General features: G+C 45.9%; 1 protein-coding gene across 2 annotated transcripts in view; it reads right to left on the bottom strand.

Annotated features, from left to right (window-relative positions):
• Positions 1–432: 432 nt before the first annotated feature.
• The window catches only part of HLCS (holocarboxylase synthetase), a 196,932-nt gene continuing 185,766 nt past the window's right edge, over positions 433–11,598 (bottom strand). For both annotated transcript variants that reach the window (XM_029214827.1, XM_029214828.1), the window contains exons 9-11: positions 6,530–6,644; positions 4,153–4,366; positions 433–2,253 (exon numbers count right to left, since the gene is read on the bottom strand). In XM_029214827.1, the coding sequence (XP_029070660.1) occupies positions 2,082–2,253; positions 4,153–4,366; positions 6,530–6,644 (501 nt within the window). In that variant the 3' untranslated portion in view covers positions 433–2,081. The remainder of the gene's footprint in view (positions 2,254–4,152; positions 4,367–6,529; positions 6,645–11,598) is intronic.

Here is an 11,598-nt window from a genome sequence, read left to right as displayed (position 1 = left end):
ATGAAAAACGCAGCATCTGCTCCAAGCCCATGTTGTCTCCCTCAAGACAACTGGGTGTCGGCACAAGTAAGAACAGTCTTAAAAGCACAGAGGCAAAGTGATACGCCCGGAACATCTCCCTCTGCTTTGACATGGCCACACTTCATTAGTTTTAATTTACCAAAAGGAAATTAAATGATAACATTTTTTTTTCCCCCAAAGCAGACTGTCTAGAATAGGACTTCAGCTTAAAACAAATCATAGCATGTTTCTCATTAAATAACCCCCCAAAGAAATTCGAAAAGTAATGATGGCAGCTCTGAGAGATGACTTGCCTTATATTACAGAGTTTGAGAAATGAAACTTGCAACATTAGCCTGAGATCTTTCTTCTTGATGATATTTTGCAGATGCCCTCTCAAGGGTGAGACCATTTTGTAATTTTGGGGTGCTGTGGACTTTAAACTTGTATTTAGACTTGGGCATTTAGGAGAGAGTGGTTTTTTTGTTTTTGTTTTTGCTTTTTTTTTTTTGAAGAATAATTCTAATTGAAGCCTTATTTACAAAAATTACTTCTGAAGTTCTTTTCAAGTTACATTTCCAAAACACACATATTGGGTTAGTGGACTTAACTAAACGTGTTATTTGTTTCCTTCCTATGTGGCTGCCTGTGCCTGGCTACAGGTAGGCAGATTTTATACTGAAACCCACAAGCTTCTGGAGTTAGCCTGACTGGGTAAAGCTGGATGAAGAGGGTGCTAGCGCACAATAAGGGGATTTTGTTCAAAGCTGAGAGCCTCATCAAGTTTTCTTGCCACTAATTTCAGTTGGGATTGGCAGGAAGAGAGAAAAGTGGACAAAAATTGGCCTTTTCAGGCTGAAAAGTAATGTGTATGATTCTCAAGTTCAACAGAGATAGGAGTTACATGGAAAAAGCATGGAATACATCTGGAAATAGCAAATGTATATCAAAAGGCTTCCTTTCTTTTGTTCTTCCATGCAGACTCTTAGGGCATCATATTTGGAACATCTTCTTTTAAAGTTTCTCTCTCTCACACACACACACACACCCATCCTCTTAACTGACGGCATTCAGTAGCAATAACATTTTCTTTTTTGGCAATATGAAAAGGGGGCAAAAAAATGTGACTTACAAATAAAATGCCATGTACTTCTATAGGGTGTGCACTGCACAGTTCCGCAGGATTTCGAAGCGAGCCTGAAGCTGGCTTACAAGCGCCACATCCTCCTTTGCGTGTGGAATGAGAGACTTCATCCCTAGCTGTTAGGCCCAAATCATCCACCTCGCATCCACGTAACTGCCTGATCAACGTTTTCAGGACCCTGAACTTGATCCCATCACTTCAGCATATGCAGTAAATTTAAACTTATGAGAGGAGAGCTCATTAATTAATGTCAAAGTAATTAACTGATTTCCTCTACAAGGTCATTGCAAGCATACCAGCCTCTGTTCCGTTCAGACATTGTTATTGGACCACAAACCACAGGATGACACTAACACTAGAAATCTACCTTCTCTTTTCTTCACTAATAAAAAAATAAAATGATAACTAAGTGCCAATATATGTTCCTGTAGGAAAACACCTCCCTGGATGCTTGTAAACAGTGTTACCATACCTCTAACTCACCAATAGTCTGGGCCCGAAAACTTTTTTAAAATCTGTTTTTAATAGTCTAGGGGTAGAAACCTCCACTACTGGGAAAACATTTGAATTACGCCATTGCTGTTTCCATGTAAAAACTACCCCCCTCCCCAATTAAGATGCATCCAATTCCAAGAGGGGAGAAGAATTTCACACCCTATGCCAGGGCTTATACCTGAATTAAATCTTCCACTTGTCAACCCTCCACCCCCAGCATCTTCAAACACCAAATAAAATGACAACAGAACAAAATTAAAGAATTAACAGGTTAAGTGGAGGGAGAAAACATTTGCCTACAACTCCGAATTCGTTTTCCAGATCATGGGCTAGGAAAAGCAGCAGAAATCGACGTGCAACGCTCCTGCGGCCGTTCTGCCCTTCTGCCTGTCCCAGCTCATCCCAGCTGTGGCCCGGGGCCCAGCAGACACTCCAGACAGGACTACGGCTGTTTGGGGATTATGAGGTTTCCCAGCATGTCGAAGGAGTTGCCGTCTGGATGCACAGTTACCACTTCGCCGTTTTCCTGGTGAACCAGAAGGAACCCGGAATCATCTAGGCCGACTATCCACACCTTTGGTCCCTCAGCACTTCCCAGGCGGACTTGCTGGGCACTGAAAATGAAGAACAGCCCCCAGTCACCAGGGAAATGTAATGCTGCTGCTTGAGACAATTAGTTCAGCAATTGTGCATTATGCGAAAGGATTCTGGGGTGGGCTGGGATGGATATAGTTAAAATGAATCTGAGCCTGAGCTCTGACTTCCACTGGTCTCCCCTGAATTGTCCTGAAAACTACCCGCATAACCAGGGCGAAGGAAAGTCCACTAGGGAGTTAGGAATTGCTTCCCTTATAAAGGACGTCACTCCTCATTCTGATCATCTGGAATGATTATTTGCACCACTTCCTCACCCTCTAGCTACTTTAATTTTTATTTATTTATTGCTGCATTGGGACTTTGTTGCTGTACACAGGCTTTCTCTGGTTGTGGCGAGCGGGGGCTACTCTTTGTTGCGGTGCGCAGGCTTCTCATTGCTGTGGCTTCTCTTGTTGCGGAGCACAGGCTCTAGGCGCGCGGGCTTCAGTAGTTGTGGCACACGGGCTCAGTAGTTGTGGCTCGCGGGCTCTAGAGTGCAGGCTCAGTAGTTGTGGCACACGGGCTTAGCTGCTCTGCGGCATGTGGGATCTTCCCAGACCAGGGCTCGAACCCGTGTCCCCTGCATTGGTAGGCGGATTCTTAACCACTGTGCCACCAGGGAAGTCCCTCTAGCTACTTTAAAGAAACACTGTGCAACCCTCTAGGTTTTTTGGCTGAGACTGGCTGCTTTCTGGCTGTGTTCAAAACTCTTTATCAAGTTGGGTAGCATCAATTATAAGTTAAACTCATTCTAATTTTACTTCTTTAGAACAGTTTCCAAACGCAACTGTTGAGTTACATCCTTGTTAACAGTTTTAAAAGTATGGACTCTGTACCTCCCCAATTTTTATTTTGAAGAATTTCAAACCTACAGAAAAGGTGAAAAATAGTACAGTGAACCTCATATTCCCCCTTCACTTACATTCACACCAACTGGTAACATCTCCCATGTTTGCTCTCTTTACACACACACACACCTACAGTTTTGTGGGGGTGGTTTTTGCTGATATTTAAAAATAAGTTGCAGGCATTGTGGGCCCATGAGCCATGGCCGCTGAGCCTGCGCTCCGCAACGGGAGAGGCCACAACAGTGAGAGGCCCGCGTACCGCAAAAAAAAAAAAAAAAAAAAAAAGAAGAAGAAATTTGATCTTGATACAATAACATTGTTTAATATACACTCCCTGTTCAAATGTCCCCATCGCCTCATTAATATTAATTATTAATATTCTTTGTGGCTATTTCCTCCCTTCCAGGATCTGATTATGAATCACGTATTGCATTTAACTGTCATGCCTCCTTAGTCTTCTTTAATCACAAAACTCCCACCTTCTCTTTGTTTTTAAGACACTGCCATTGTTGAAGGGTAGAGGCCTATTGGTATACATCAGTGCTTCTCAAATTGAAGTGCCTGAGAATCCCCTGGAGCCTTTGTTAAAACACAATGCTGGGCCCCAGCCTCAGAGTTTCTGATTTAGGAAGTCCAGGTTGGAAGTCAAGAATCTGCGTTTCTAACAAGTTCTCAGGTAAGGCTGCCACTGCTGCTGGGAGATCTCACTTTGAAGATGACTGTTATCAAGAACGTTCCACATTTTAGATTTGCCTGTTTCCTCACAATTAGATTCAGCTTAAACATGCTGGGCAGGAAAATCTCCAGTGATGTTGTGTCTTTCCCAGGGCATCCCACCAGGAGGCACGGGCTGCCCGTTTGTCCCAATGACTGGAGATGCTAACTTGCTCAAGGTGGTATCCACCAGGTTTATCCATCAGTAAAGTAAAAGATAATGATCTAGACCAGTGTTTAGTTTCTCGTTTTAAGATATTAAACTACTGATTTAATAAAGGAATTTTAAAAGAATGAAGACAAGCCAGCACTGACCTGTGTAGCCAATATTTATAATAGAGAGGAAGAACGCCATTGGGCCCTTCGTCCTGAAATGTGTCGATCAGCTTCTCCAGCACAGTCACACTTCGGGCGATGAGACAGTCAGCTCTTAAGGGCTTTAGTTCGGCCCCGTGTTGCTTATTGTATTCTGTGATGAGATCGTTGATGCATATGGTAGGGTTGCTGTTAGTCACGTTAAATCCACAGCCTGGACAAAAACAAATAATTGAAAACACGAGTAGCTCAACCTACTGACGACATCACACGTTTCTCTCAACCACCTGGAAAAAGTTACAGTTTTTACTGTCAACTTCCTGCTTCCTTGTCCTCATTTTGAGTTTATTGTCTCTGGCCACTTAGAGAAAGACTTACGTCTTTAAGCCCATCTTCCTTTCTCACCCTTCCCTCACTATCCCCATCAAACCAGAACCATTCCAGATTTATTACAAATTAGTTGGGGAAAAAAAGCAAGCCAGATTTGATTCAATTAAGCAGAAGCTACGAATGGGACAAAACAGAGTTGCTTCTGAAACGACCACCTCCTGTGGTCTAGCCAAGAATTGGAGCTCTGCACTGAGCCGGATGTAAAATAAAATCTCTTGTTTCTTTTTCTATTTAAATAATGGAACACATGCTTACATATAAAGAATTTTATGCAGGTCTTAAGAAGTAACCTCTGGATTCAGAGATTTCCAACCTTGGTCATGACTTAACCCTAAAACACATCTTTTAATGCTTTCTCCTTGGAAGTCTTTGGTGCTAGGGTTACACTGTTGGCAAAAGGCCAACCCATGTTTAGTGGCTCTTTCACAAGCCCCTAAACCAAGGCTTCAGGAGAGCGAGTTTCTGGCTTATCTCTGCTGTTACTTAACACCACTGTCCTCTGCAGGAGAGGGGAGACTTTAGAAAAGCCGGACCTTGGTTTTCAGCAGGGCCCTGAACCAACCTCAAAGAGGTCTTCAATAAGGAATAAAATACTGCAAGAACTAGGCAGAAAGACTATCGTTTTTTTCAGGGCCTCTGGGAAAAAAATTCCCAAAATACTTGCCTCAGATAGAACAACGGTATTTACAATAACTACTTTTTGGTAAATGTTCTGCACCACTTTCAGTGTTAAGGGAAGGGCTGACTGGCCTCAGATTATTATTTTTTTAAATATACTGGCTATTAAAATACAAAGCAATGTAAAAAACAAGTAACTAGAGCAACAGGGGCAGAACCTGCAGTTGTTCATTTGTTCTTTCATTGGACAACATACACAATAGCTGAAGCACCTGTGGCATATAAAGCATTCAATTAAGTGTACATAGCACTGAAAAAGCTCCCCTGTATTCAGAAATCCAAAGTGCTGGGAAAATAGCTGCATGAACTACTGTCAACTTAGGCTGTGTCTTTCTAAAGGCCAGCAAGCACCCCTGACGGTGACCTTGAATCTTTCCCCAAAAATGCCCCCCGTCCCCCTCCCCGACGTCCCAACGCCTGAAGAAGGCTATGGATTCTCCCCGCAGGAAAATGTTTCATTCCCCCCACGCTGACAATAATTCCCTAGCTCCCCGAAGGAAACCCAGCACTGGGCCTCCTCAGTATCTGTGGGCCCTATTAGGAATCTCTGCACCTAGCCCAGTTACTCATTTACAGATGGCAAACGGAGCTTGGAGGGTATGAAGAAGCTTGCCTAGAATAATATTGCCTGTTGGTAGCAGAGCTGGAAGCATACACCTTGTATTCTTTGGCTGGCGCTTCTAACACACAATCACATGTTTTCTCTCCGTTACTGATTTCTGAACACCAATCAAGCTCTCCTGGGCATTAGGGAGAAGCTGATGCTTAGATGACCAGGTGCCGAGGAACTTCTGAAGCCACTTCAGATCCATCTCCTTGCCTGATACGGATGTGCTGATGTGAAACAGGGATTCTTTACCCCACCTTGACCAGCCTGGAGTTTCTTCTGAGGTCAAAAAGAAGGCAACTTTTCCAGGGACTGGGAAGGTCAGATTAAGAATACAAGAAAGACTACCAGGACACCCATCCTTGAAATTAGCTTTCTTTTCTTATTACCAAATAATACAGTAAATGTTTACTTTCACTGTTTCTAATTCATTGAGAAGCAGGAGTGTGGAGAGGTATAAGAAAACGCCTGTTTGATGAGATGCCAATTCGGTGGTTTCCATGGCCATAGATAGGAACACTAAACCCTTTGAAGGGCTTTCTACCAATCTGGCCTGTTGTGCACACATATTGTGTTCTATAACTCAAGACTCAAAGAAAAAGTAATCCCATATGATAATCCACTCCCCCCAATATAGCCATGTGTGAACCACTTTTATTTTTATTAATCTAAAAATTCTGGGGGAAGGCTTTAAAAACTTACCAATAAGTATATAAAATGTTTCTCCCATAAGTGTTGAGTTAACCAGAACTCCACCAAGCTTCATGAGGTCACTGTAATAAATATCGTTGGGCCACTTCACTCGTAAGTTGATATCCTAAAGGAAAATCTACATATTAATCAAGCAGTCAGAAGACACAAAGGGACCAGAAGAGGTCATCCAGCTAAAATAAAACAAAAGAAAAAAGATGAACAGAATACTCTTGAAACAAATGGAACAGGGAGTCTCATCCTCTCTTCTTTTTGAGACAGCTAATCACCGCTTTGGAACAATCCAGTATTAAAGTACCTGGTGGGGCTAGAGGGAAGGAGACCTAGAGAACACACTCAACGGGAATCCCAGCATTCTCCCCACCGCCATCACTGTTCATCATCAAAAACACTCTCCGAAGACGCCTACCTTGGGAATTAAGTTCATTATCCCAATATCAACAACCACACCACAGAGTACCACTGTGTGCTGGGGACAGGGGGCAGGGAGAGAATAATACTCTCAGGGCTCTTTTCCCTTAAGGAGCTTCTGCTCAAGAGAGAGACGAATGGCCCTGAATTAACCAACGTCCTAAAAGTCAGGGAGAAATGTGCCAGCAGAATGCTATGGAGATACCGAGGAGCACCTCGTTTTACTGAGTTATTAGAGAAGGTCTCCATGAACTGCCACCAGTCAACTCGGGAAAGAGAAATAGACTTGTCCAGTGGCCTGCTGCCTCTCCATCCTGAAGGATGTGGCCTGGGCAACTCTGCCTGTGCCTGGTCTCAGTGGAACGGGCCAAGGGTGGACACTGCCTTGAACTGGGCCACCCAGACCCCCACCTCCTGCCATGACTGTGAAGTTGGGGCACACAGACTGGGTGAGACCCAGTGGGCACCAGAACTGCCAGGGCTCCTGGGTCTGGGACTGGCAGGCAGGTGTGGGTAGAAGGAAGCCCATCTGGACACATGAGGCTGGAAGAGAGACACTCAGCAAAATAAAACCAAGAGACCAGAGAGTAGATAATGGCCTCAGTCCCAGAGGGCTGGCTCTTTCTTCACTGGGGGCAGGCACAGCACCAAGCCCCAACTCGGTGCTAGCCTGCATGTCACTTATACCAAGCCCATGTGTTGCTACTAGTATCATCTCTATTTAACAAAGGGAGGACTGAAGCTTAGAGACACTGCCTGGCTTGCCTGAGTTTGCGCCACCTGCAAGTGGCAGAGCTGGGATACACACCCAGGGCTTTCTGACACCAACCCCTGGGAGCTTAACCCTATGCTATGCAGCCTGCCGCTTCCTAGCAATCCTCTTCCCTCCCTCCAGCAGGACTTCTTTTCACCTTGGCCAGTTAGAACATGTTTCTGTCCTTTAAAAGCTCATCTGCTCTATGATAGGGAAACCTCATATTACTTTTCTGACTAAAATAAGGTTCGGGGGGATGGGTGGAGGTGGGGTGGGAAGTCTGTCCCCCAGGGGACATCTGGCAATATTGGGAGGCATTTGTGCTTGTCACAGCTTGAAGGAATCCTACTTGCATCTAGTGGGGAAAGGCCACTGATGCTGCGCCACCGCCCATAATGCCCAGGATGGGCCCACAACCGAAATGGAGGGGCCCAAATGTTAACAGTGCTGAGAGGGAGAAACGCTGGTCTAGAAAATCTGCACCTTGGAGACCATGGTCCTGGTCACTCTCGCAATTCCCCTTCTTTCTCCTCTCTTGCCTACCCACGTCCCACGGTGGCCAGCACAGTCCTGGCCAGAGCTCAGAAACAGCTTCTCCACTACAGGGGCCGCTGCTTACTTCTGAGCTGCCCCTGCTTTCGGGCTCCTGTTTCACTTCACATTTTCAGGTCTAGTTAGTTAATGATGCAGTCTGTGAAATTCTGGGTTCTCACCCAGGTGAACAGGACATCTATTCCAAGATGAAGAGAAAGTCCAGGTGTTTATTTTTCATTGTCTCAACCTTTTATTCAGACAGCTACTACAGGCCTTCCAGGTATAAAGCACTACGCCAGGCTCTTTGAGGACCAAAATAAAACCAATCCTGTGTTCCAAGATCTGGTTACTTTGTAGGAGTTAGAACCGGAGCACAAATAACCCGGCTTCAAGCAATCCATGGGAGGTACCCTAAAAGTGGCCTAGACATTTTAAAGCACTGCATGGCATCGGAGGAGGGAGAGTTTGTAGCTAGCAGTTTCCAGGAAAGGCATTTGAGCCAGGACTCTCAGGGCAAATAGGACCTGGAGGTGCAGAGAAGAGAACAGGAGCGGGATACACGGGTGGGGGGAGGCTGCAGAAGTCCATCCAGCAGGACCTCGAGGACAGAAGAGCAGCAGGAGCAAGGGCGGGCAGCCCAGCACGGGTTCCGGAAGGGACGGCACACAGGCCACCGCACTGCCCCCGGTCCGACCAGGCTGGGTATGGTTCGTGTGCAGATGGTGACATCTGGCCGGGGACAAGAAGGGCAGGATGGAAGAGAGGCCAACCCAGCACAACGGGGGGCCTATTTCAACCACCCTGGAGCTGTAGTGTGTAAGCTAATTAGACTCGGTGAAAAATGAATATTCAGGACCTCCCTGGTGGCGCAGTGGTTCAGAATCTGCCTGCCAATGCAGGGGACATGGTTCGAGCCCTGGTCTGGGAAGATCCCACATGCCGCGGAGCGGCTAGGCCCGTGAGCCATGGCCACTGAGCCTACGTGTCCGGAGCCTGTGCTCCGCAACGGGAGAGGCTGCAACAGTGAGAGGCCCATGTACCGCAATCAATCAATAAATCAATAAATCAATATTCGGTTAGCCAAAAAGTTCGTTCGTGTTTTTCTGTAAGCTGCTAAAAACGAACTTTTTGGCCAACCTAATACTAAGAGAGTAGATCCTAAAAGTTCTCATCACAGGGGAAAAAATTTTTTTAATAACTATATGAGGTGATATATGTTAATAAAACCTCCTGTGGAGATCATCTTACAATATACGCATGTCAAGTCATTATGCTGCACACCTTCAACTTACACACTGCAGTATGCCATTTACATCTCAATAAGACTGAAGATAAAATAGGAATGAAGCCAATCCAAAACCATACAGATAAGAAGATAGGGCTTCCCTGGTGGCGCAGTGGTGGAGAGTCCGCCTGCCGATGCAGGGGACACGGGTTCGTGCCCCGGTCCGGGAAGATCCCACACGCCGCAGAGCGGCTGGGCCCGTGAGCCATGGCCGCTGAGCCTGCAGGTCCGGAGCCTGTGCTCCGCAACGGGAGAGGCCACAACAGTGAGAGGCCCATGTACCACAAAAAAAAAAAAAAAGAAGATAAGGCTGAGCTGGACAGCTGCAGAAATGGGATAGGAACTTTGGTGGGAGCTTCTTAAGGAGAATGGGGACACACCCCCGGGTCCATTGTTGAGGGCAAGCTTTCCACCTCCCCACCCGCTACCCCAGCACCTGGCAGAGCCTTCACGCACAGCGGGCACTCAGAAAGTGCTTGCTAAGTTAACAAGTGAGGCTACAAGGTCAAAGTTAAAGCCATGAAAAAGCTAAACAGACTAATTTAAATTTTTACTTTATTTTCCTAAGACTAATTAACCTGTTGCTAGGGTTAAAAATATTTTCCCCACAACAGAATTTTATCTTCTCAACTGCTTAGTGCAAGGTGAAGTGTCCAGTTCAGGGGCTGCACGCTGGGCCTGTGAAGGCTGGTGACAGTCTGATGAGCCCAGGCCCATGAGACACAGCAAGGATGCTGAGTGCCCAGTAACAAATCTCACGCTTCGGCATACATGCCAATGACTTGACGTAATACGGGAAACATGTACCCTGGTCCCACATACCATGACTATGAGGACATGGCCACATTGGAGGAGCTTAGGGGGCAGTGGAGAGGACTGCTTCTCCATTGAAGCACTCATGACAGACCCCCTTTCAAAGTCATGATCTTAGCATCTTGCTTCACGAATTAATACAATAATTGTTTTTAGCCTGACGTTAAGAGCTGTAGGCGGGGAGGGAGGCTGGGAAGGAACCCCCTTATGTTTATTTTATATGTTTAATTTTTTTTAGATGAATGAATCTTTTTTTTTTTTTTAATTTTTATTTATTTATTTATTGTTGGCTGCGTTGGGTCTTCATTGCTGCGCACAGGCTTTCTCTAGTTGCTGCGAGCGGGGGCTGCTCTTCCTTGCGGTGTGCAGTCTTCTCATTGCTGTGGCTTCTCTTGTTGCGGAGCACGGGCTTCAGCAGTTGTGGCTCGCGGGCTCTAGAGCACAGGCTCAGAAGTTGTGGCACATGGGCTTAGTTGCTCTGCGGCATGTGGGATCTTCCCCGACCAGGGCTTGAACCCACGTCCCCTGTATTGGCAGGCGTATTCTTAACCACTACGCCACCAGGGAAGTCCCAAGAACCCCCTTTTTATATCCATAAGAAATTCTTCCAGGAAAAGGAGGAGGGGGATACAGCAAGTGGAGGCTGGGGAATGGGAGAAAGGCTTCATGACTGTGTTAACTGCTCTCTTTTCCTTGTCTTCTTAATAACTGACACCAAAGCGTTCAAAAGTACTGATGTAGCAGGCACATCTGTCCCTACAGCTGGGTGCAAATGGCCCTAAACGAACATGCACATTGAACTCAGGCAGCCACAGACAAGGGATAGCTTTGCTGAGCACAGCCTGTGGTAAATGAAGGTAGGAAATGAGAAGGTTTGTTTAGGCCTATAAAATAATCCTTTTCACCAGAAAGCACCACAGATAAATAGACCCATCCAGTTCAATAAGAAAGAAAGAAAGGAAGGAAGGGAGGGAGGGAGGGAGGGAGAGAGGGAGGGAGGGAGGGAGGAAGGAAGGAAGGAAGGAAGGAAGGAAGGAAGGAAGCAAGGAAGGAAAGAGAGAAAGAGAGAGGGAGGGAGGGAGGGAGGCAGAAAGGAATAAGAGGCTTGCCCTTACTAGGACATTTGACAAATATGACAAAAGGACAGGAAGGGAATTCTGGAAAATAATCACAGCAAGCCTGAAGCAGCTATAAACCTTGCAGCAAGCCTGAAGCAGCTATAAACCTTGCAGCAAGCCTGAAGCAGCTATAAACCTTGCAGCA

This window comes from Monodon monoceros, unplaced genomic scaffold (genome assembly GCF_005190385.1).
Source record: "Monodon monoceros isolate NGI ecotype Baffin Bay Population unplaced genomic scaffold, NGI_Narwhal_1 Super_Scaffold_11, whole genome shotgun sequence".
NCBI lineage: Eukaryota > Metazoa > Chordata > Mammalia > Artiodactyla > Monodontidae > Monodon > Monodon monoceros.
This window is presented reverse-complemented; position numbering and strand designations above follow the sequence as displayed.